Source organism: Serinus canaria, chromosome 12 (genome assembly GCF_022539315.1).
Source record: "Serinus canaria isolate serCan28SL12 chromosome 12, serCan2020, whole genome shotgun sequence".
Classification (NCBI taxonomy): domain Eukaryota; kingdom Metazoa; phylum Chordata; class Aves; order Passeriformes; family Fringillidae; genus Serinus; species Serinus canaria.
The window spans coordinates 1,856,755-1,882,313 of NC_066326.1; the positions used below are offsets into that span (position 1 = coordinate 1,856,755).

The following is a 25,559-nucleotide window of genomic DNA, read 5'->3' on the forward strand; positions in this document are numbered from 1 at the left end:
GTGGGAGGGAATGCACTGATGAAAATGCCAGGAAAAAGGGAAAGAAAGGGAAAAAGGGAAAGAAAGGGAAAAAGGGAAAGAAAGGGAAAAAAGGAAAGAAACCGTGGGAAAAGCTGGGGATTTGAAGTGCAGGTTCTGAATAATCAGAGGGGACATCTGGGTGAGAAATAGCTGAGTGGGCTATTTCAGTCCTGGGGTGCAAAGTGCTGGAGCACAGGGATGCAGGGAATGAGGGCAGGCAGGGCACTGCCTTAGCTGAGGGCAGGTGAGCAGATCCCACCCAAAGACTGAGATCCCCACCCCTGCACTCCACAGGGATCCTTCCCTGCCCAGGAAAACTCCAGAGCAAGGAGCCAGGGAAATGTGCAGGGCTGGGTTGCTGCTCCTCACAAGTAAAACCTCAGAGAAATAAACCTCCCGAGGAGGGTGAGCAGGGCCAGGCACAGCAACCATCCCAAATGCCTCCCAAAACCTGCCCAAACCCTCTGGCATTTCCTGCATTTCCAGCCCAAACCCTCTGGCATTTCCTGCATTTCCAGCCCAAACTCTCTGGCATTTCCAGACTTTCCTACCCAAACTCTCTGGTCCCTGCATTTCCAGCCCAAATCCTCTTGCATTTCCTGAATTTCCTACCTAAACCCTCTGGTTCCTGCCTTTCAAGCCCAAACCATCTTGCATTTCATGCATTTCCAGCCCAAACCCTCTGTTTCCTGCACTTTCAGTCCTCTGGTTCCTGCATTTCCAGCCCAAACCCTCTGGTTCCTGCATTTCCAGCCCAAACCCTCTGGTTCCTGCATTTCCTACCCAAACTCTCTAGTTCCTGCATTTCCAGCCCAAACTCTTGGCTCTGATTCCTACCCAAACTCTCTAGTTCCTGCATTTCCAGCCCAAACCCTCTGTTTCCTGCATTTCCAGCCCTCTGGTTCCTGCATTTCCAGCCCAAACCCTCTGGTTCCTGCATTTCCAGCCCAAACCCTCTTGCATTTCCTGCACTTCCAGCCCAAACCCTCTTGCATTTCCTGCACTTCCAGAAGGTTTAAAACACATCAGCTCTTATCAACCCCCAAATTTCAGTGATCCCTGTGGAAATTCTCCCATTTTCTTGCTGAACCCATGGATCAGTCCCTGGGATTGTGGGTCTGGTTGTTTGGAATTCAGTGGATCCCCTCCAAAAAAAAAAAGTTTTCATTATTAATTGTTCTTGAAGGAGTGACTTCCTTGAGAATTCAGCCTCCAGAAGATCAAATGAATGCACTGGAGGGCAATGAGGGTTCACCAGCAAAGACTTTGAGCAGCCATTACAACGTGTTCCTTGGCAACTAACAGTGAAAATTATGGGATTGACTCGTGTAAAAGATGTAACAGCAAACATGCTGGCAATGGGAATATTGAAAAAACCCTTTCCAGTAGGATGTTGGGAGTCATTTTCTCTTTCGACCACCACAGTGAAATTATTTTGGGATGGCAGGTCAGAGCCCCAAAGAATTCTCATTGCAGCCACATCATTACTGGGTTTTCTGCCACTCCCTGCCCTGTGCAGTGCTGGGTCCTGGCTGCTAATTCACATTTAACAATTATTTTTAAAGAAAACAATAAAATGAATTCCTTTCTATAAAATGAATTCTTTTAATAAAGTGTGTGTGGGGAAGAGTTTTTAGAAAGAACAGCGTGACTCCCTTCACTTCAGAGGAGGGTCCTGGTAACAGGGAAGAAAGAAAAGAGTTCCTGAAATGGAATCAGAATATCCTGAGCAGGAAGGGGCCCCCAAGGATCATCCCTCATGAATAATCCAATGGCAAAGGCAGCAGAGGCAGGGTGCTGCCCTGCCCAGAGGGGGAAAGCAGCCAGCCTCCAGCCCTGATCTTCAGGCACTGAGGACACAGTGAAACACTTCAACTTTGTCCTTTTTGATTTTTTCTTCCTCTCTCTTATTCCCCTTCTCTTCCCACTTTTATTTCTTTTTTTTTTTTTTTCAAGCTAGTTGTCTCTGAAATTGAACATATTTTCACTGAGTGAGGAATCTGCTGTGCCACAGTAACAGAATCTGGATTAATGATACCCCAAGCCCTGGGCTTATAGCAACACAGGCTTTCAGAAAATAAAAAAGCTTTAAACTCTTGAGTATGGATCTAGGAATGGATCTCTAGTTTAGAGAGTGGCAGAACAACTTCCAGCCCCTGGGGGATGTTCCATCCCATCCATCATTCCATGGGCAGCTTGAGCACATCCAGAGGGGGCAGCGAGGCTGGGGAGGGGCTGGGAGCACAAACCCTGAGAGGAGAGTCTGGGGGTGCTCAGCCTGGAGAAAAGGAGGCTCAGGGGTGCCCCCATCCCTCTGACAGCTCCTGCAAGGTGCCTGTGCTCAGCTGGGGCTGGGCTCTGTCTCCAGGGACTGACACAACCAGAGCTCACAGCCTGGAGCTGGGCCAAGGGAAATTCAGGCTGGAGAGCAGGGAAAAGTTTTTTACAGAAAGGTGAGAAAGTTCTGGAATGTTCTGCCCTGGGAGGTGGTGGAGTCCCCATCCCTGGGGGTGTTTGACAAAGCCTGGATGTGGCACTGGGGGCCAGGGCTGAGCTGGGGTGCTGGGGCTGGGCTGGACTCGATGGTTCTGGAGGTCTCTCCCAGCCTGGTCATTCTGTGGCTCTGTGATTTAATAACTGGCAAGGACACCCTGGCTGCTCATCCTCCCTGCCCTGCCCAGGGGACAGGAGCTGAGCAGGCAGAACAAGCTGCAAATTCATCACTTTGGGAGGGCTGTGGGCCAGCCCTGGTGCCACCAGAAATCAATGGGAGCTTTATCTGCAGCCCCAATGGAAGCAGGATCTGGGCCACAAAAACCAACTTTGATCAAAGGTCTGCAGGGGTGGGCTCAGCCCCAAAATGCTGCCTCAGAGCTGCCCCCAGCCACAGCTCCTGCTTGATTCCAGGGTTATTTCCCAACAGAAACCATAGCACAGTGAACAAAATCATCCAGCTAAGCCCCAGCCCCTAAAATAAAAAGCAAATCATTTAATCTAGTTCAGCTGTGTTTCCGTAGATCTTTGTGGAAAAGCCATTATTAGATCCATACTCAAGAGTTTAAAGCTTTTTTATTTTCTGAAAGCCTGTGTTGCTATAAGCACAGGGCCTGGGGTATCATTAATCCAGATTCTGTTACTGTGGCACAGCAGATTCCTCACTCAGTGAAAATATGTTCAATTTCAGAGACAGCTAGCGTGGAAAAAAAAATAAAAGTGGGAAGAGAAGGGGAATAAGAGAGAGGAAGAAAAAATCAAAAAGGACAAACCTGAAATGAAAATGCCATATCAAAAAGCAAGTATTCAGGGGAAATATTAGCACTTTTATCATAATGAGTTTGTAACCCAAATCCATATTTCAAGGATGAAATTGCTGACCCTGTCTGCCCTCCACAGGAGGCTGAATGGCTCAATCACAGCTTAATCTTCCCTGAAAAGGCTACAGAAGAATATCACAGCCCTGGAAGAACAACACACATTACTGATGCCCCAAGAGTCACAATTTAACTCTTAAAAGGAGGGGGAGCCCTCAAATCTCACCCATCATTCTCAAAAAAACCCCAACAGTCATTTCCTCAGGAATAAAAGTGAGATAAAACAAAACCCACACAACACAAGATGAGGATGGAAAATAAGGGGTTGCTCAGATGAAGGGTGAAGCTTCCCATGCCCATTGTTATTGTTTCTCTGAGGCAGAGCCTTTGTAGGAAACCTAAATCACTCTGTGTTTCCTAACTCACCTAATTCTGGTTGCCATCCCTGTGATTCCAATAAACTGTCAGTGTTCCTTGGTTTATCAGCTTTATCCACACCATGCTCTAAATGCCTTAAGCCAATCATCTAAAATTACCCCACCTGGGCCCCACTACAATGCATCTCTCATATTCCTATTTCTCCAAAGTACCCAGAGTTATTTGCAAGGCCATCCTTTGAAACTTGTTTCTAGTTCTTTTTCTTTCTCAATAATGTCCATCCTATTCCATGGCATTTCTAAATCAGCATTTCTTACCTCAAGGTTTGCACACAGATGCACACTGGGTGAAAGTTCTCACACTTGGGAACTTTCAACAAACCCATTTCCCACAGAGAACACCCCATAACCCACCAGGAAAAGCTGGGAGAAGACCCCCAGCTCCCAGTTTTTCCAGCACAGGAGCAGAGGCGCCTTCTGACTTACAGGCAAACTGCAGCTTGGCCTCTCTGCTGGCGATGGTCCCAAAGGGCTTGGTGGCCACACACTGGTAGGTGCCAGCATCCTGGCTTTTGTTGGGATTATTGATCAGCAAAGGGCACCAGTTTGTCAGACAATGCCCTTTCCTGACTTTCCCAGAGATGGGGCAGCTGAGAGGCATTACAAAAACTTTTATCCATTTTCAGTCTCACGTGAAGGGTGAGACAATGCAGATGTTGTCATTCACACCATCACAATCAGAAGCCAAATATTTCCTAATTCCAATAAACTGTCAGTGTTCCTTGGTTTATCAGCTTTAACCACACCATGAAATGCCTTAAAGCAAATCCTCTAAAATTACCCCACCTGGGCCCCACTACAATGCATCTCTCACAGTTCTGTTTCTCCAAAGTACTCAGTCTTTTGCAAGGCCATCCTTTGAAACTTGTTTCTAGTTCTTTTTCTTTCTCAATAATGTCCATCCTATCCCATGGCATTTCTAAATCAGCATTTCTTACCTCAAGGTTTGCACACAGATGCACACTGGGTGAAAGTTCTCACACTTGGGAACTTTCTAGAATCCATTTCCCACAGAAACACCCCATAGCCCATCTTGGTAAAAGACCCCCAGCTCCCAGTTTTTCCAGCACACCATGGGAACAGAGGCTCCTTCTGACTTACAGGCAAACTGCAGCTTGGCCTCTCTGCTGACGATGGTCCCAAAGGGGTTGGTGGCCACACACTGGTAGGTGCCAGCATCCTGGCTTTTGTTGGGGTTGTTGATCAGCAGGGCTCCTCCCAGCAGGCTGTAGTGGAAATCCATGCCCACGTCAATGCTGCTTCCATTTAACTTCCACCTGCAGCACACAATGCCAAAGTTAAACTCTGCTGATGGCCCTGGCTGGTGGGAGACACAGCCTGAAGTTTAGAATGGCTCTGACTACTTATTAAAAATAAAACAAAATAAAAAAAAAACAGGCACAAAAATGCAAATTTCCTGAGTTGTATTGAAACATTCCAGTATTTAACTGCAAGAGCAATATCCATGACATATATTTCAGTCTCTGAAATGATGAATGCTTCTGTAGTTGCTGTGCTGCTGCTCTTTGGAATTGATCACTTGGCAAGGGGGAGTCCCTGAGAGAGGATCTCTGAGCCATTCAAGGCCACTGAGGATATTATTTTTTCCCCCCTCTCCTGACTTTCTGGTTGTTTGTTTGTAAATTTCAGATGTGGTCACAAAGTGGGGCACAGAGGAATTCCAGCCCTGAGGAATTCCAGCCCCTGGCAGCTCCTGAGTGCCCAGGGAAGCTCTGGAGCTGTGTTTGCACCATGGATCCAGGGGTTTATGGCACTAACAGCTGGCTGTGGCAGGGGACAGCACAGAGGCAGAGCCCTGGGCACTCTGACTGCTTTGAGAGGGGCATTTAGAGGTGAGCAGAGTGAGAGGCACCAGAGGGGAGAGAAGAGCAGCACCAATGATTTCCAGCAGCAGCACTGCAGGAGGACAGCACCTTCCTGCCAGGACCCCAAAGCAGCTGCTGAAGCTGAACAGAATGAGGGGTTTGGTGGATGTTTATGGGAAAGGATGGTTAATCTGAGAGCCAGGACTATTTCAGATCCTTTTGCAGCATTTTAGAGCTCCTGTCCAAGGTTGGCAATTGAGCTGTAATCCCTGGAGATTTCCTGGTGCCCATTCCCTCCATTCCTAATGCCCCAGGATCCCAGAACATCCTCAGCTGGAAGGGACCCATAAGGACCACCAAAGTCCAAATCCTGGCCAGGACACCCCTAATCCCATCCTGGACATCCTGGGAGGGTTTTCCAAACCCTCCTGGAGCTCTGGCAGCCTCGGGGCTGTGCCCAGCACCCTCTGGGGGAAGAACCTTTCCCAAAATCCAACCCAAACCCCCCTGGCCCAGCTCCAGCCCCTCCCTGGATCCTGTCCCTGGTCACAGAGCAGAGCTCAGAGCTGCCCTGGGGATTTTTTGGGACCAGCACTGTGGCAGCCTCCAGGGACATCACTGATCACAGCAGGGCTCTAGGAAGAGTCAAACACTGAACAAACCCAATGGTTGGTGGGGGGTTTCCTTTCACTTCACAGCTCAGCTTCACTTTCTTCTCCTCCGAGTCCAAGGGGAAGATGACGCTGTCGGGCTCCTGCAGGAACACTGGCCCGTGCAGGCTGTTGTCATCTGCAGGGACAGGGAAAGGGGACAGGTCACTCATGGAACCCCCTTGTCACAGGCTTGAAACATAAAACAGAATCTCAGCAGCAAGAGGCCCTTTGCCATTCACCTTGGCAAAGATCCAATGTCACTTTATTTAGTTGATAACAGCAATTTTTAATTTTTTTTTCCCCCAAAAGCCACTGAACCTCACACGGAGTCATGAGAATGTCCTGCCCTGAACAGAGCACAGAGTGGAACCTCACCCAAAGTTCAAACCCTGGGAACAGGCACTGCTGTCACAGCAGAGCTCAATTCAGAGCACAGTGCCCCTGGCACCAGCCCCACACTCCCAGCCCTGACAAGGACATTCCACACTCCTGCCCTTCAGAGCATTACAAACCCACACTAGATATAGGTAGGAGAGGGAAAATATTTTGGCAAAACAAGCTGACAGGACCTTGAAGGAGCTCAGGAGTCGTTTCCAGCAGTCCAGCACTCTGAGCTGGGTGATTACTGACGGGAGCCTCCCTTGAGCTGACTTTCCTCCTTCATTTTAAAAAGACACTCTGGTTTTTTGAGCTGTTAAGTCCTCCCTTTCTCCTTTCCTCTCTCCTCAACCACTTCACCTTATCAATTGATCCTCTCTCAGACCTGGGAGCTGCTCACAGGCCCATCCCTGAGGGGCAGCTCTTCCCTGCCCACCGCTCTGCAGAGTTTCAGGAGATTCACTGACCCTGCTCAAAACACCTCGGAAAGCTCTGACTGAATTCCCTGCTCTCCATCCTGTTTGGATCAGTTCTATCTCCACAGTGGCTCTTCAGGACACAAAGGAAACCAACTTTTCCTGTCTGAAAAGATCAGCTATCTTGATTTCAGCAAGACTTTTGCTCTCATCAGTGTCAATGTCTGGCTGCTCCTCCAAGTTCAGAGCAAGTGAGGACATGCTGGAAGTGCTCACAGTCAGAAAGTCTTTCAGCTGACTGGAAGGAACCTTGATTTAACATTTTTGAATCATTTTCCACTCTTTTGCTGCCCTGCAGACTCTGCTCTTGCAGTGTGCAGGGACTTGCAGGGATGTGGACACAGAATTCACTTCAGTCAGGCTGCTGGGAGCCCACCCTGGTGTGGATACAGGAAATCTGTGGGTACAGGAGGTCAGGGGAAAATGAATAAATAACATTTAGAGATGATGGGATGTACAAAAATACGGAGGTAAAAAAAAAAGAATGAACAGAAGATGATGGATCTTCCAGATGGAAGGAAGGTGAGAATGAATGGGAATAACCCTGATATTGCCTGACCCTGGGAAATCAGCTGGATTTGGCAAGGACAGAACAACAGCCCTTCACTCAGGGAGAGCAAATTCTGTCATCCCCACAGAAGTGTTTCACAGAGACTCTGCCAGGAAGATTAGAAAGGAATCACCTCTCCCTGTCCCCTCCCTCAGGCCCCACCACAAGCACAGTCACAGGCCTTGTACTTATCTTTATTTTTAATTATATGCTAACAATACCCAACTAAAACTCATCTATTATTCAAAACACATTCCACATTGTCTCTAGCTTTAAATTACACCTGTGTGCAACTCATGTTGCTGGTGGGAAAAGACAAGAACAGACATGAAGCATAAGGGACTGGATTATGGCATCCCAGCTCGTTCCTGAGACCCTGCACCCCCTGAGCAGCCTCACTCACCCTAAGAAAGAATATTATAGCCTGGCCCCTAAGATTAGAGGTCTGAGCACTGTAGGATGGCTTTGGAAGCAAGAGATTTAAAATATATTTGAGTGTATCCAGTTTTCTCAGTGGAAAATCCACGAGTGCTCAGGTCCTGTGTCAGAGATGCCTCAAATCCCAGGAGGACAGAGCCTGATGGTGGCACGAGCCAGAGCATCCCAGATAATCCAGTTAGGGACTGCTGACTCAGGGATGTGTGTGATGCCTCTGTCACCTGCCTCACACCCCCCTCTGGGCTGTCACCTGCTGTTATTTCAATTAGAGAATGTCAATTTATATCACATCACCCCAAAGGTCTGACTTTGGTCCTCCTCCCATGCCAGGAGAACACAGCCTGCATTCAAAGTGAACAGTTCAGCTGCTTGGGGTGGGAAACAGGAACAAACCCGAGGGTCCAAAAGTGTCCCCACAGCTCCAGGAGATCACCTGGCTGCAGGAGCAGAGGTGAACCTGCAGCACCCTGGTCTTCAAGGGTTAATGAAAGTGGCCCACACCTGTAAGAACCATCCCATCCTGCCTGTGTCATTAATTACTGAGCAATTAACAACTTAAACACTCAGGACAGAGAGCTGAAAGTAGAAACAATGACAAAGAGGTGAAAACACTGATTTCTCTACTGAATACCTCAGTTAACCCAAGCTCAAGTGGAAGCTTGTGGAAGATTAAATTAAAACACTCCCAAATATTCCACCTGCTGCTGACACCGTTCAACATTCACCTTTTACATGGCAAACAAATGCCTGCCCTTCCTGTTGGGCAGCAAGAGGAGAAGCCCTGGTGTGATTTTCAAGCAGAGGGAGAAGCTCTGAGAGCAGCTGCAGCCTGCCAGGGGAGCAGAGGAGCAGGACAAACCTCACAACACCGGCTAGATAAAATTATTCTGAGTGCCTTTCTTCTTCCTCTTATTGCTGCCCGTGTATAGCCAAGATAAGCAAGTCCAAACTATTTAATCTTCAGCCTGTGGAGCTGCTTTGCTGCAGCCTTGATGTGTGATTGAAATCACTGCAGCCCAGATGCCAGCCCGGGGTGATAAGGGCTGAGCCACAGAACCTGCCACGGGAGGAGGATTTGCTTCACTGAGCACTCAGGAGTCACCAAGAAATAAAACAAGCTGCCACCTAGATTCCTGCAGACAGAAAATACAAGAGCCTGCACCAGAAAAAGCCCATTTGGGACTGAGTTGTGCTACTCAGATGTTTATTGTCAGCACAGGCAAAGGTGTTTGCTCCGCTGACGTGTCTGCTTTTGTGGGAGCAAAGTTTTGCTGTTTGGATAACTCTGAGATGCAAATTCTACACTTTTAAAAATAAATTCAAAGTGGTAACTTTCTCTCTGTGGCAGCAGTGTCCAGGGACTTGCACTCCACCGGGGATAACACATTTTTGGCTCATCACTGGGGAGCACTTGGAGCAGCTCAGTCCACAGGAGGCTCTTTGCTGGGCTTAGAGGCTTTTTCCCTGACCCTTCCCATCAGATTGTGTCTGATAGACTCCTTTTTGGTCATTTCATCAAAAAAGAGCAAGAAGCAGTGCATATCTGTGTGCACACACCTGAGAGTGCCCAGGTATTTTAACCCACTTCCCTTTTACACCATTCAACAGCTGCTGCCACTCCTGACAGATCTCCCACTGCCCCAGAACCATAAAATAAACAACTCTCCCAGCCAGACTAACTGGTGAGACACTCCCAGGGGCAGATTTTACTTTTCTGAGTTACATTCCTTAAACGAGTGCACCCAGAATGAACACGAGCCGCCCTCAGCTTAAGACAACCTGCAAACAAGATTGGCTTCCAAAAAAGCATTTTTCCTCCTCCTTGTCAGCTAAAACAAATGTACTCCTGCTCTGGGTCTGCCTCCTCTGACAGAAGTGAGTTTCTTTCAGTTCAAGGCAGGAAATTTCAGTGGCTTTGACAATAAAAGAAGCATTTCAACCACAGAAGGAGGTGTGTGTCCATATGGTGTTGGATGGAAAGCGAGAGATCATTTCAAAGAACATTCTGCTCAATACATATTTTTCCCCCTAGTGAATTACAAAACCTAATAAAAGAAAGCCAGATGAATTGGAATCCATTCCAAATGAAGGGTGCATTTGCTGTGTCCCTCCAGTACCCCAAAGCTGAGAGCCAGCACGTGCAGTTGGATGCTGGATCCTGGCAGCTTTTGAGGAATTGAAACGTGAGGAATGTCAGCTGAGGTTAATTCACACCAAACAGGTGGAACCATTGCTATTCTCTCTGAACATTAAGCCTGGTGACAGATACTGGTACCTAAATAGAACTGCTTTAATTTCCATTGAAAGTTATGGCCAATTTGAGAGAAAGTTTAATTGAATATTCCACACCGTAGGGAAAGATAATAACTAAACTGAACAGAGAATTCTTGGAGTATATCCAGGGTAAATGAGAGAAATGCTTTCCTTGTTTGCTGCTGAGGGAATTGCTCCTGCTCTGTGTGCTGGGCTGTTTTCACACACTGCTACAAGCTGGTATTTCTTTGAGACAAAACTGCATCTTGGGAGGAGCAGCTCTTCAGAAAAGCGGGAAGTGGAATGGATGGGACAGCTCAAGGGCACGGCTGATTGCCACAGCCCTGCTCCTCAAGGTGAGCAGCTGCACTCCATCCTCTGAGCAGGAAAGGGCTCCACTGGATGGCTCTCTGCCTCCTTTCTGCCCATCACTCCTGTTAACAGCAGCTGCACTTGGCTTTGAAAGTCAAACAAAGAATATTTCACACCACACAGTCCTGCTGCGACTCATTCTGGAGACTTCTCCTTGAACAAGACCCACTAAAGGTGCTTCCTGCCCAAAGGAAAAAAAAAAAAGATAAAACCCAGATATTTTAAAAGTGTGTGAAGTGGTGTTTTCCACTTGTAGCTCTGCATCTTTGGGGACAGCTCCTTGACATGAGGCTGGGCTTCTTTTGTGGCACTTACAGGTGTCCAACAGTGCTGGGAGCCTTCTGCTGTACCCTCTCTTGTCCTGCTGTCCCCTTTTCTCCTGCTATCCCCAGCCCAGGGCACATTCCTGCCTGAGAGGTGACAGCTTCCACACAAGTGTCTGACAGCCAAGCTCCAGAGCAGGGTCAGATATTCCCCAGAGACCACAGGAGCCCAGGAGGGAACAGATCTCCCCTCTGGTAAAGGCAGGGGTGGAAGAGCTCCAGCACTGGAGGTGGATTCAGCACTGCCCTGACAGCTCCACTGAGGAGTGACCTGGGGATCTGGAGCAGCCTGGATGAAAGGCAGGGTAAGCTCAGAGTGTGCCCTGAGCTCTGGTCATCCACACAAATGGGGATATTCACATGGGGATATCACAGGCACAAATTTGGATATCATCCACACAAATGGGAATATTCACATGGGGATATCACAGGCACAAATTTGGATATCATAGACACAAATGGGGGTATTTGTATGTGGATATCATGCACAAAAATCTAGATATTCACATGTGGACATCATAGACACAAATGGGGATATCATACACACAACTGTGGATATTCACATGTGAATATCATACACACAAATGTGGATATCATACACACAAATGTGGATATCATACACACAAATGTCGATATTATACACACAAATGTGGATATTTGTGTGTGGATATTCTATACACAAATGTGGATATTCTACACACAATTATGGATATTCACATGTGGATATCATACACACAAATGTGGATATTCTACACACAAATGTGGATATTCACATGTGAATATCATATACACAACTGTGGATATTCTACACACAACTGTGGATATTCACACGTGAATATCATACACACAAATGTGAATATCATACACACAAATGTGAATATCATGCACACAAATGTGGATATTCTACACACAAATGTGGGTATTTGTATGGGGATATCATACACACAAATGTGGATATTCACATGTGAATATCACACACACAAATGTGAAGATTCACATGTGGATACTATACACACAATTGTGGATATTCTACACACAACTGTGGATATTCTACACACAACTGTGGATATCCTACACACAATTATGGATATTCTCACGTGGATATCATACACACACTGTGGATATTCCCTGAGCCTGCTCTCCTGGCTCCAGGCTGCTGGGAGAGGCCATTCCCACCACAGCACAAGGGTGACCTGTCCTCCAACAAAACCCTCATTTACCAGGATGCAGTTTGAGCTCCCTTAGCATGTCAACAACCAGATTATCATCACACACGTCCCCTTCAGTGTCCCACAAAAGCACTTTGCTCCAGTACTGCAGAAAATCACAAATTTCTTCACCACACAGCCTCTTCCCTGAGTCACCACAGCCAACAGCAGGGAAACAGAGGAACCCACAGTGCCCTGTTGAGGACAATTTCATCCCATGACAGAGCTGTGAGTATAAAACAACAGCAAAAATCAGATTAATGCAGTGCTAATGGTGCTGCCCCCAGTGCTGGGCGTTCTTGCACAGAGCTGCTTGGGAATAGAAATGTTTCCAAGGCCTGTGCTAATTATCTATTGATTTATTAGTAAAATGTAAGGTGCTGATATAATTGCAGCCTGCCAAGAACACACATCATTACTGTAAAACTTTCAGCTGCCTTGGGGAGGGCAGGGACTGTAAAGTGGATATATTAAAACAGCAGAAGTAGTTGGTTACATGTGCATATTTTAAAGCCACATATTTCCTTTCCACAGCACCTCCCTGGGCTGGGATTGATTTGAATCTCTGCTGTAATCAGGAAGGTGTGTAAAAACCAGGTGACCAAATGCCATCCTCCCCCCCAGCAGCAGACAGGCAGAGTGACACAGTGAACAAACCTCTTTCCTTTAAAATCCCCTAGAAAAGACAAGTCCCTGGGGCAATCCCCTGTGATCGCTGCCTCACCTACTGCTGCAAAAACAAAGACAGCTCTGGCAACGTGTCCAGGCTCTCCCTTGACTGAGGAGCCAAACCCTGCAGAAAGCTCCAAGGGGAAAGGAGCTGGTGCTTGGCTTCAAGGTGAAGCCTCTTTTCTCCCTCCAGCTTTAAGCACATCAGCCTCTGTCAAAGGAGAGCCAGCTCTTTATCCAGCTTTTTACAGAGCAGTTCAGGCCACAGGTTCCCCTCTCCAATATTTGTGAGGAAGCAGATGGAATTAGCAGGGCCTCAGGTGTGGAATTTTCTGGGCTCTCCAGATGGAGGAATGGGGAATCCAAGCCCTTCCTTGCCAGGCACTGCACACCCCAGGGCTGGGCAGGCTCCTGACCCTGGACAGGACAACCTCCCTCACTTCTCACTGCTGCTAAAGCCAGAAAATGTTTAACAATCCTGCAGACAGGATCCAAGGCTGTAACCTCCAGGTGGTTCTGTTCCACAAATGGATTTAAGGCATTTGAAGTCTGCTGTTGGGCACTGGGCTGGCAGCTCAGCTGCTCTCACTCTCTGTAACTTCGTTGGAGTGGCTGGAATGGCTCCAATTCTGGGCACATTTGAGGAGTTGCTCCTCAATTTTTTTCAGCGTTGTTTTTCAAAAGGTTTCTGCAACCCTCAGCAGGGCAGGAACAAAAGCCAATAATCCCAGTACCCAGTGGGAATTGGAGAGCAGAGGGTTCCTGCTGTGGCTCTGGAAGCTGGCACACACCAGCACTGGCCACCCCACCACGGGCACTCCCCAGCCCCAAAAAATCACCATTTATCCCCATTTTTCTGCTGGGTCATCCCTGCAGAGCGACCAGACCCTCCATGCAAACACAGACACACAAACCCAGCCTTAAAACTAACATCAAAATGCCAAAGTGAGGCAGCCTTAAATCAAGTTCTCAGAGTTCAATCAGCAAAGCATCAAAGGAGCAGCCAGGAGTGCAGGCTGTGCAGCCTGCCCACGGACCACATGCATCCCTTTAATTTCTCTAAATGTTATGAACTTTCGAGCGACACAGCAGGGGAAAGGTGTCAGTAAGAGTTGTCAAACCCTGACTTATGACTTCTGACACTGCCATTTAGCACTGCCCAAGGCTGCTCAGGGGGATGATGGCATTTGTCAGCAGAGCCTTTCTCCCCCAGGTGTCACCTCTAAAGAGCAGCACCACGGGGATGCCCCAGAGACAGAATTCACCCCCAGGGAATCGTTTGGCCCATTTCAACCTGCCCTGCCCAGCTCAGCTGTGGGAAGAGAAACTCCTTTTTGTGCTGTTTCAATACCAGGAGAAAGCTGCTCCTGGAAACAGGGTCTGCACTACAAGGAAATGGCCTTCAGGTGTGCCAGGGCAGGTTTGGATGGGATATTTGGGAAAATATCTCCACTGAAAGGGTGGTCAGGCATTGGAACAGGCTCTGCAGGGGAGGCAGCAGCCCTGGAGTGTCCAGGAGGGTGAATGTGACACCTGGGGACAGGGTCCAGCTGGGTTTGGCAGTGCTGGAGAATGACTGGACTCGGTGCTCTCTGAGGGCTTTTCCAGCCTCAACAATTCCCTGATTCTGTGACATCCAAGAGCCTCAGCTTCCCAACAGAGCCTTTCCCAAGGGTAAAATTGAATTTTTCTTTACTGATGAAGACTTTGGTTCCTCACCTAGAGAACACTGAGATGCAACATCCTGCAACATGCAAATTCAATATTGGTGAGGAGAGCAAGGCAAGAGCCAGATGGAGGGGGATCACATGGATTCCTTCATCTGATCAAGGCCTGTTGCTTTACCATTAAAACCCAATTTTATTTCACCAAGAAATGATGGTTTCCTGTGCTGATAGGATCAACATGAAATGAAATGAAGTGAAATAAATCCCTCACTATGCAAAGTGCATTTAGCCAAGCCAATGTAATGCTGGAGCCTTAGGGAAGCCACAGATCAGAACTTTGGTGCAAACTAAATTTTACTCCTGTTTATGTTTTAGTGTGAAAAGCCCCAAATATCACAAAGATGCCAAAACAGGAGCTGACTTGCATTACTTGTTTTGGGAGTAATGGGAGATCAGAAAAGTTGTAGTGGTTTGTTTTTGTCTTTTGGTAAATTACAAGTCAGAAGTTAAAAGCAAGAAAATTAACTAAAATCATGTAATTTCATTCTAGAGCAGAGAAGGCTTAATGGGTAATGGGAATAATGTGCACTGCTTCAGCAATTTTTTCATTACAATTGCAAAAAAATAAAAAAGGCTGTGTTTTGAAAATTAAGGATTACACTGGATTGAGAACACACTATGAAAAACCTCTTTTTTTTTATCAGAAGCCTCAAAGACAAATAAGAATTTCTGTAAGCAGCCTTTTATCTGGGACAGAGAGCTTGGGCTTTAACTTCCCTGCAGCAAGCACAGCAGCACGCTCCACAAGGAGAAAAGGGCAGGAATTCAGCAGGGAATAACTCGTTGTGGATCACTGCTGCCAGGGCAGGGCCCTGCTCTGGGAGCAGCAGGAATTCCAAGAGCTCCTCCTGAGCCATTTGCTGCTCAGGCATCACTTCTGAGAGAGTTCCAGCACCCTCAGCACTGGGGCTGCAGGGAGGTTGGAACAGCACTGAGGAAGGGCCAAAAGCAGCTCCAAGACATGGAAACAAACAGAAAGGCAGGAAAAGAAACACAGAGACATGAAAACAAATATATATATGTTTGTTTGTGAAATATTCTTATAGAAATAAATGAAAACAAACATAAAGAGTGAAAACAGTCACACAGAAAGAGATGAAAACAAACATAAAGACACGAAAACCAACATGAAGACATGAAAACAAACACAGAGACATGAAAACAAACATATATATATATAATGTTTGTTTTATGAAAGATTCCTATAGAAATAAATGAAAACAAACATAGAGAAAGAGATGAAAACAATCATACAGAAAGAGATGAAAACAAACATAAAGATACAAAACCCAACATGAAGACATGAAAACAAACACAGAGACATGAAAACAAACATACAGAAAGATATGAAAATAAACACAGAGAAAGAGTGAAAACAATCATACAGAAGGAGATGAAAACAAAGACATGAAAAGAAACATAGAGAAAGAGATGAAAACAAACAGAAAGACACAAAAATAAACATGAAGACATGAAAACAAACATACAGAAAGATACAAAAATAAACACAGAAAGATATGAAAACAAGCATGAAGATATGAAAACAAACATACAGAAAGATATGAGAAATATAAAGACATGAAAAGAAGCATGAAGACAGGAAAACATACATAAAGACATAGAAACAACCATAAAGAGCTGAAAACAAACATAAAATCATGAAAACAAACATAAAGACATTAAACAAACATATAGAAAGACATGAAAATAAACATAAAGTCATGAAAACAAACAAGGTCATACAAAAAAAAAACCACATATAAAGATATGAAAAACATAAAGACATGAAAAGAAATATCCATAAAGACATGAAAACAACCATGAAAACATGAAAATAACTGTAAAGACATGGAAACATACAGACATGAAAACAAACACATAGGCATGAAAACAAACATCCAGAAAGATATGAAAATAACCATAAATACATGAAAACAAATACACATAAAGACAAGAAAACAAACATAAAGTCATGAAAACATACATAAAGACATAAAAGAACCCCATAAAGAGATGAGAACCAGCATCTTAAAAACTTCTGTCTTTTTAGGGATGCAAGAGATGGAGATGGTGATATGTAATTAACAGGTGGGAGAACAGACAGCAAAATTAGTGCTGAGCTTTCTGCTGCTGCCCTTCAGGAGGTGCCCTGGCCCAGGAGGAAGTGCCCAGCCAGGTGAGGGTGGATTCTTTCAGGGGGTTGGACACAGATGTGGTTCTGTGGCTCAGGCACGTTTGTTACCCTCAGACCTTAATTAAACACACACATCCTGCATTCTTCACTCATCATCTGCCCCATTCAGCAAAAAAAAAAAAAAGATCTTTGTCATTGCTGGAATTGCAGACATCACTGGAACCTGGCTGTGTTCATTCTGCAGCAGGGGAAGGGAAATCCTTCCTGCTTTGCTGGGGGGTTGGGTGGGATTGGACCTTAAACCCACCCAGAATGGAATTAAACCCACTCAGAATGGACCTTAAAAAACCACCCAGAATGGACCTTAAACCCACCCAGATTGGACCTTAAACCCACCCAGAATGGACCTTAAACAAACCCAGAATGGACCTTAAACAACCCCCCAGAATGGACCTTAAACCTTAAACCCACCCAGAATGGACCTTAAACCTTAAACCCACCCAGAATGGACCTTAAACAACCCAGAATGGACCTTAAACAAACCCAGAATGGACCTTAAACCTTAAACCTTAAACCCACCCAGAATGGACCTTAAAAAATTGGACCTCAAACCCAGCCAGTGCCACCTCTGACACAGCAGGGACACCTCCCACTGTCCCAGGCTGCTCCCAGCCCAGTGTCCAACCAGGCTTTGGGCATTTCCAGGGATGGGGAACCCTAAAATCCCGAGTTAAAGCTGACTTTGCTGTCACCTCAGCAGGCCTCTGGTCTGGCTGCCCAATTAACATCCTCTAATTAAGGATTCTTCTCCCTATATCAAGACAACCACCAATCAACCACTTCATCCTCCAACAAACTTCTTTAGAACTTGTGAGCTGCTCTTGGTTTTTGTCAGCACTGCCACGATTTCAGCTCCTTTTTGAACTTCTCTGCAAACTTTCCCTCGACTCTTTACTCAGCACAAACCTCCCCTGGGCTTCTCCCAAGTAAGCAAAATCCTGCTGGGCTCCTGCTGCAGCAGCATTACTTTGTTTACCTCTAGAAGAGAATTGGAAGCACTTTGCCAGTCAAGAACAAATGTTTGCAGTGCAGAGAGCACCGTGCCCCCTTTGCACTGCTCAGCAACGCTGGCAATACCTCCCTTAAATATTTCTCTAATCCCGTGGATGATTTTTCACCTTGCTGGGCTTAGTCAATGAGCACACAGCAAGCTCCTGCTTCAACAGAGCCAGTTTTCCCTCCTGAAGGAGCTCTGAGCACACGACCCACAGCCCCTAATGGGCACATTCCCTCTATCCCATACAGGGACCAGCAGTTTGCCTGGAAAAACTCATTTTCCCCCCAAAGCACCCCCCTGCAGCTCCCACCTCCTCTCCTACAGCTGCTCCAGCTTCCAATTCACAAAAGCAGAACCTCTTTAGAACCAAAATAAATACTAATCTTAAATTCAATGTACCCTGACAGCAAATAAGTTTGCTGTGCTTACTTCAGCATGAATAAAAAGCCCGCAAGGAGACTCCTACATAAGAGTATATTTACAAGTTCCATTACCCACTGGAGAGATTGATGTAATAAACCCATAATAAAAAGCCTGGTGTTATGGATTTCTCTAATGTTTCTTATCAAACAGCCTGTATTATCCGGGCTTGTGTATTCAATTTAAAATAGGTTTGCAATAAGTGCCTGAGAGCTGGAGGTCATTTTCCCTGAGTTCTCTGACACGCTGGGACGTGCAGTGTCTTTTCCTGCCCTGGGAAGCCAAAAGCAGCTCGGAGCTGGGTGGAGAGCAGTTTACAAAGCGGGCAGAGGATGAATCCCGGAGAAAAAGATAGGGAATGCATTCCCTGAACAGCTATTCCCACCTCAGACCGCAGAGAGCTCCTCGGGGCACAGGACACGGCACAGTTTATTTTTCTGACTCAACAGAAGAACGCAGTTGTTCCTCAGGAGATAAAACCCGGCCACCGAAATTGTTTTGCCACCAATTGTCACCTCGTTTGTGTTTCATCCTGGCTGGCAGCGACGCAGCCCAGGTGATCTCCGGGACCTGCACGGGATCTGCTGCAGTCACTTCAGCTTTTAGGTAAAAATAGCCCCAAATTGGGACAACAGCTGCAGTGGCTGGAGGTGGAAGCAATAGCTTCCTATTTATTTCACCTATTTATTTCTTCCCTGGCACCGGATTTCACTAATAACCATTAGTTGCTAATTAGGATTCAAAGGAATTTTCCTTAGGACCTATTTCAAACCATTGCAACACAATTATGCAATGCATTTTCCTCCTTTATTAAATCTCTGAAAGACATTGCTGATTTAATTTTCTGTTCTCGACCCTCACTCTGCAGCGTCCCCTGCTCACTTTGAAGCAGCTCCATGGACCTACCTGAGAACATCCATTTTCAGTCCATCTCCCTTTCCCTGGCAGCACTTTTGCCAAAGCCTCTGGAATGAAACAATTCAGCCCTGTAAAATCCATCCCCAGAATCAGGGATGGGTGGGAGATTGGGAAGGGATTCCTGGCTGTGGGACTGGGGAGGGGCTGGGGTGGAATTCCCAGAGCAGCTGGGGCTGCCCCTGGATCCCTGGCAGTGCCCAAGGTTGGACAGGGCTGGGAGCACCTGGGACAGTGGGAGGTGTCCCTGCCATGGGACTGGATCATCTTTAAGGTCCCTTCCTGATGCCCTGTGCAGGCTGCCCTGGAGCAGAGGCTGGGCAGAGTCCCAGAATAAAGCAGGGATTTATCCAAAGGATCTCCTCCATGGATGCACCTTGGGCAGCACCAGAGCCCAGCCAGGGCTGCCCCCAAGATGACCCAAAATGGCCCCAAAATGCCCGGCCGGGCACGGGGTCTCTCCCTGGGATCAGCTCTGCTCCATTCCCACCTTGCAGTTCATTGTCCCAGCCCAGCTTTAGCCCAGGCACTCCCACCCTGCTTGTTTTTCTCTCTCCAGCCCACGGGGTTTGTGCTCCTGGGCTGGGATTGGGATCATTTGTCCTTGGTGCCCAGCTGGAGCAGGAACTGTTTTGTCTCCCTGCTCTGTGCACAGAGCTCACCATCCCATAATATGAACCCAGACCCACACACTAAAGCAGCACAGAATGTGAAAAACAGAAAAACTCAAACCTGAGGCCCACCCAAACTATTCTGTGATTAAAAGATGCTTGAAAAGTCTAAATTCACACTGCATTCCCCCTGCCCAGCCTGAAGAGACCTTTTATGCTTTTACAGCACAAGTCACATGGGCTGGGTTTTTATGCCCTTTTTCCATGTTATTTAACAGCTTTTAGAAGGAAGATGATGCCCAGAACCAAATTTTAATGGAAGACCTTGAACAAATAACAGCAGAAGAAAATTTGAATGCTTGATAATTTAAGTGTTATTTTTTTACTACCAATGTGAATCCAACCCTAGCAAATTAAAACAGGAAGAATTAATTGGATATGCAAATAAGATTATTCACTATATAAATCTAATTACATACCAATTTGCTTTAACAGCATGAAAAAGACAAAAAAGGCTCTTTGTAAATTGTTTTCCAAACCACCTGTAGCACAACAAAGGGGCAGGGCTGGCTCTGGGAGGTGCTGGATTCAGCACTAATCAAAGGAGGTGTTCTGAGGATCTCATCAAGATCCCTTTGCCACGGGCACCCTGCTCTGTTCCCTGATTTCCCACATTTCATCTGCAGTTCTCAAACACTGCCTCTGTTTTAATGCCAGGAACAAACAAAAGAGGCTGGATTTGGGGAATATGAGGTGGTTCTGGGCACAAATCCTGACTTTTCTGAGCTGGTCAAGGCCTGTTCCCTGCCTGAGCCCAGAGAAGCAGGGAGTGTGCTGGGGCACTCTGGGAGCTGCTGCCTGCACATCCTGAGCCCCTTGGGAAACAAAAAGGGACAAAGGAATAATTAGCACAAGCCAAGAGTGGAGCAGGGAGATCTCTCCAGGGGGAAGAAGCCTGTTAATCTGGGAGCCTTTTGTGTCCAAGAAGCAAATTACACTGATGGCCAATTTATTTCTTTGAGCAGCTCCTTGTCAGGAGGAGTAAAAATTACAAACAAGATCACTGGAATTGATTAAGATACAGAATAATTAGTGTCCATCTGCCATCCCTGATAGAGGGTTCCAATCACTCATTTTCTCTGACTGTACCCTGAATTTTGTCATCTAAATCTGGTTCCCGGGTTCACATTGGGCATCTAAACCAATCCAGAGCAAAGAGCATGAAAAATAAAGTTCCAAAGAAAAGGAATGTCATGGTTACACCTCTGCAGCAAACAAGAATTGAGATCGCCTTATGGAAAGCAAGGTGTTGTTATCATAGAAAATTAAATTCAACTTACGTGAAAAAAACCTGCAAAACATTGAAGAGTTGTTAAAAAATTAAATGTGCACTGGAGGCAGAAATTTGGTGAACACAGAGGAGGTTTCTTGTCACTTAAACTCTGTATATAGAGGGGTTTTGCAGCCTTTACTGCCTATTTTAAATTATATTAATAAAGAAAGGGGTGCATTGCCCTTGCACTTTATCCATTGAAATAGATACTGAAGAGAAATGCAGAATTTTGCACACAGAGGAGGAGTTTTGGTCACTTAAACTCTGTATATGGGATTTGTCTGCAGCCTTTCTTGTGTGTTTGAGATTGCATTAATAACAGAGGACAGCCCGAGATGAGAATTCCACATGTGCAGGGTCGCTGGTGACACATTTATAAGGTTTAGCAAAGCTGCTTTTCCTTTAAGGCTGCCAACACATTTGTACACTCAAACTGATCCATTTTTCTTTTTATTTTAAATGCTCTGTGGGCAGCTGCACAGCAACTCCTGAGTTTACACCAGACCTGAAGGCTTCAGGAACTACAGAAAGAGTTTTTAAACTCCTGCTTGCTCAAAAAAACAATGACTGGAAGGGACAAATACATCAGTAAGGGGAGGGGTTTTGTGTCCTCCAGCACCACCGAGCAACAGGTGGAAAATTTGGCGTTGTTTCCTCTAAATTTCTCAAAATTCTGCCCTTTTTCCTCTGCCAGGGGAGCTCCCAGGTGCAAACCATTGCAAGGGAAGGAGTTTTCCTAGCTGGAATTTATCCTTGTGTCAACCCTCACCTCACTGATTGCGACTGACACGTTTTATCAGCTGACACACCTTAAAATGAGCTTTAAAAAAAAAAAAAAAAAACAACAAAAGCTGTTACGACATCTCCTAAATGCCAAACCCCCTTGCTAACTGCTGCATTTCCATGCATCCCCTAAACACTTCCAAAAGACAGAGAGAGATTGCCTCCACTTCAAAACAAGAAGGGGTGGGGAGGTTTCAGCAGTAATTGGATGGCACATTAGAGAAAGTCACAACAGAAGAGGCGTTTGAAGGGTGCTGGAGGAGCACAGCACCCTGAGGAGGTGTGAGTGGCAGGGCTGACTCCGAGGTGTCAGAGCTCAGCACAGATCAATCCTGGGCTCTGACAGGCACATTTCTCTGCACAACCCAGAAAAACCCACATTGCCAGGAGCACATTTTCTACCAGGCAGCGCTTTGCCAAGGAGCACAGCCACACCTGAGCTCCAGGCACTGGGTTTGTGTGTGGGAGCAAACTGGAATTGGGGGAGGTTTTGAAAGTTTGAGTCAATTTTGCTCAAAAAAACCGACCGACCGACCGACCAACCAACCACCCAACCAACCATCAAACCATCCAGCCATCCATCCAACCAACCATCCAACCAACCATCCAATCCAACCATCAAAACATCCACCCAACCATCCAACCATCCAATCCATCCAACCATCCAATCCAACCATCAAACCGTCCAACCAACCATACAACCATCAAACCATCCAACCATCCAATCCAACCATCAAACCATCCAACCATCCAATCCAACCATCAAACCATCCAGCCATCCACCCAACCAACCATCCAACCAACAAAAAAAAAAAAAAACCCAAAACCACAAAAAAACCCCCCAAAACCCACCAAAACAAAAAACCAAACAAAAGGAGGACCACAGCAATCAGGCCATTGTTCCAGGAACATTCCTGTTCCAGCAATAACTCCCAGTATTGCCAAGGTTAAGGTGGAGATTTCTCCTGCTCAAGCCCCAGGTCAGGCTCCCATCTCCTGTGCTGTTCTCCAGCTTGGTTGGGCAGTTCCTGACCTTCCCAAAGTGCCCAACAGTGCTGGACAACCTCTGCCCAGGGGAATGTGGCCCTGCCCAGGGATGGGAATTGTGGTGAGAATGATGCCTCAGGTCTGGCTTTTCTATGTTTCACATTTTGTGCTGCTTTGGTGTGAGGGTCTGGGCTCACATCAGGGCATGGTGAGCTCTGTGCGCAGAGCAGGGAGACAAAACCATCCCTGCTCCAGCTGGGCACCAAGGACAAATCCATGGAGCGGTTTAAGCTGCACTTTTCACCTGCCCTGCCCTTCCCAGCCCCTCTGGTGGGGATTGCAGCATTCCCAGGAGCAGCTGCCTGTCCCCAGGGCCCCTGATGCAAGCCTGGCACACTCTTACAGCTCCTCTCCTGCTGCCTTCCCAAGGGCAGAGCTCCAGCAATTCCCCATCCCACGGCAGCAGCCCCAGGAGAAGGTGTTTGCAAACAAACATCCCCCACTGCTCCTCCTGGTCCTTGCACCTTCTCCTGCTCCCTGGTTTGGGACAAATGCAGCTCTGTGTGTGCAGCCATCACCCAGGGCCTGGCTGCAATTAGCACCCAGGGGCTGAGAACCAATTATGAGATTATTTAATGAGTCAGGAGCAGCAGTGGTGAACCTGAGTGTGAGGCAGCAGTGGGACAGAGGAAAGCAGGAGCAGGGCAGGAGAAGGTGGGAATCCCAGTAATGAAAAACTCATGGATCCAGCTCCTTGGCTGATTTAAATGGAGATTTTTGACAGAAGTCAATAAATGTGTTCTAAAACAGCCCAGAGCAGCTGGGGCTGCCCTGGATCCCTGGCAGTGCCCAAGGCCAGGTTGGACACTGGGGTTGGAGCACCTGGGACAGTGGGAGGTGTCCCTGCCATGGCAGGGGTGGCACTGGGGGGGATTTAGGGTCCCTTCCAACCCAAACCATTCAGAGAATTTTGAGCTGCACTGGTGGAGGACTGGGATGATTTCTCAGGCAGCCCAGGGGATGCAGGATCCTGCAGGGAAAGGCTCTGCCAGGCCACAGGGGTGACGAGGGACCATCCATCAGCTGCTTTCCAGACAAAGCATCTTCCCACAGCAAACCTGCCCAAAGCTGAACCCCCCAGCCCAGGGCTGACCCCAGCCCAGGGCTGACCCCACAGGACAATCTCAGCCCTCACTGCAGGAGTGGCTCCAGCTCTGATGAACCAAAACCATCCCAAAGCAGCTTCCCAGTCCTGGGAGCTCGTGAGACAGGCGGATTAAATGAGCAATAAAATGCAACTTAATGGGGTCGATGTTAAATTAGTTTCAATTATCAAACCCCATTTTAACGAAATGAATGCCTGGCTCCCTTCCAGAACTCACATAATTTACATGGGAAAGCACTGGGCTCTCTCTCCTCCCCCGACTGATGGCATCTCTGCCTCGCCTTTCATTAGGGGATAAATTCCAAATTCCATCCTAATACACCAACAAAGTCCCAAAAAAAGAAAAGAGAGCATTCCAGTTTGCTCAGGAGTGCAGCAGAGGTCGATAAATGTAACTGCGACACTTAATAAAACCAAGTCAGTGTGGATAAATCCTGGGAAATTCTATGTAGATTATTTAGCAATGAGTTGTTTGCAGAGTGTTATTTTATATCAAGTGGGAAAACACTCAGGGAAGCTCTGCTTCTCCCTGAGGAAAAGGAGGACAGGGGCTTTGGAGCACACCCCAGGGTATTTCAGTGTTGTGAGGAGGAAAAGGCAGTGCCTGGCAGATGTACTTTGCATCTCCTGGGAATGAGTGACTCCATTTAGGGCATCTCACTTTTGTGAGGTTACTGAGCACCCACTGCCTCTCTGGGAAGGGAGTGGGAACCAGCCCATCCCACTCCACCCAGTGCCACTATTTACTATTACCTGTGGAAAAACGGAGAGCCAGCAGAGTTTTTCCAATTCCTAAAACGAGATGCAGCCACTCCTGGTCACAGTTCTTGGCTGCAGAACCCCAGCTGCGCTTCCCAGCTCAAAGAGGCACCAGGAGATTGCCATGGAGAGCTTTTGATCCCAGCTGAGGGCTGCATCTTCCACCAACACCTGATCAGGAGCTGCTCTGCCTCTCCCACTTGTTCCTCTCCTCAAGGGAGCCCCACAGGGGCTGCACAAACCAAACCCAGGCCAATCCCCCAAGGGCAAAAGCGTCTCCAGATCACCCTCACCCAGCTGCTCACCCCTCCTGCTGTCCTTCACCCCCTCCCCAGGCCCTCCCCACTCCAGATCTCCCCATTCTGAGGTCCAGAAGGGATTTTTTGGGAGTCTCTTTCCATGATTCCTTGGTCAGCATTTCCAGGCTGGCAGACCCAACACTGAGCTCTGCTCCCACACCTCTGCTCCTTCCTCAGGAGGAAGAGCACCAGGCCAAACCTTGTCTCTCTTTAACCCTTTTTCCTGCTTTTCACTCTCAATTGGCAGTAAATGTCCTCCATTGCAAGAATATTTACAGTTTCAGAGTTGCCCATATTGGGTTTTTTTGAGTTTGGTCACAAACCAACCCAAAAAAAGCAGCCTGGAAACCTGGAGGCACAAAGTGGGCACCAGGTCTGTGTTAGGAATTCAAAGGGATCACAACATCCAGACAGAGAGAAAAGAAAAAAAAAGGAAAAAAAGAAAAAATTTGTT

General features: G+C 46.9%; 1 protein-coding gene across 3 annotated transcripts in view; it reads right to left on the reverse strand.

Annotated features, from left to right (window-relative positions):
• Positions 1 to 25,559, reverse strand: part of LOC103823699 (contactin-4) — a 261,680-nt gene that overhangs the window by 94,737 nt on the left and 141,384 nt on the right. For 2 of the 3 annotated variants that reach the window (XM_050979442.1, XM_050979443.1), the window contains 2 exons: positions 6,258 to 6,384; positions 4,871 to 5,046 (listed from right to left, as the gene is read on the reverse strand). In XM_050979442.1, coding sequence (XP_050835399.1) covers positions 4,871 to 5,046; positions 6,258 to 6,384 — 303 coding nt within the window. Of the gene's footprint in view, positions 1 to 4,195; positions 4,219 to 4,870; positions 5,047 to 6,257; positions 6,385 to 25,559 lie in introns of those variants that run through there. The other variant, XM_050979444.1, reaches the window with a different exon arrangement.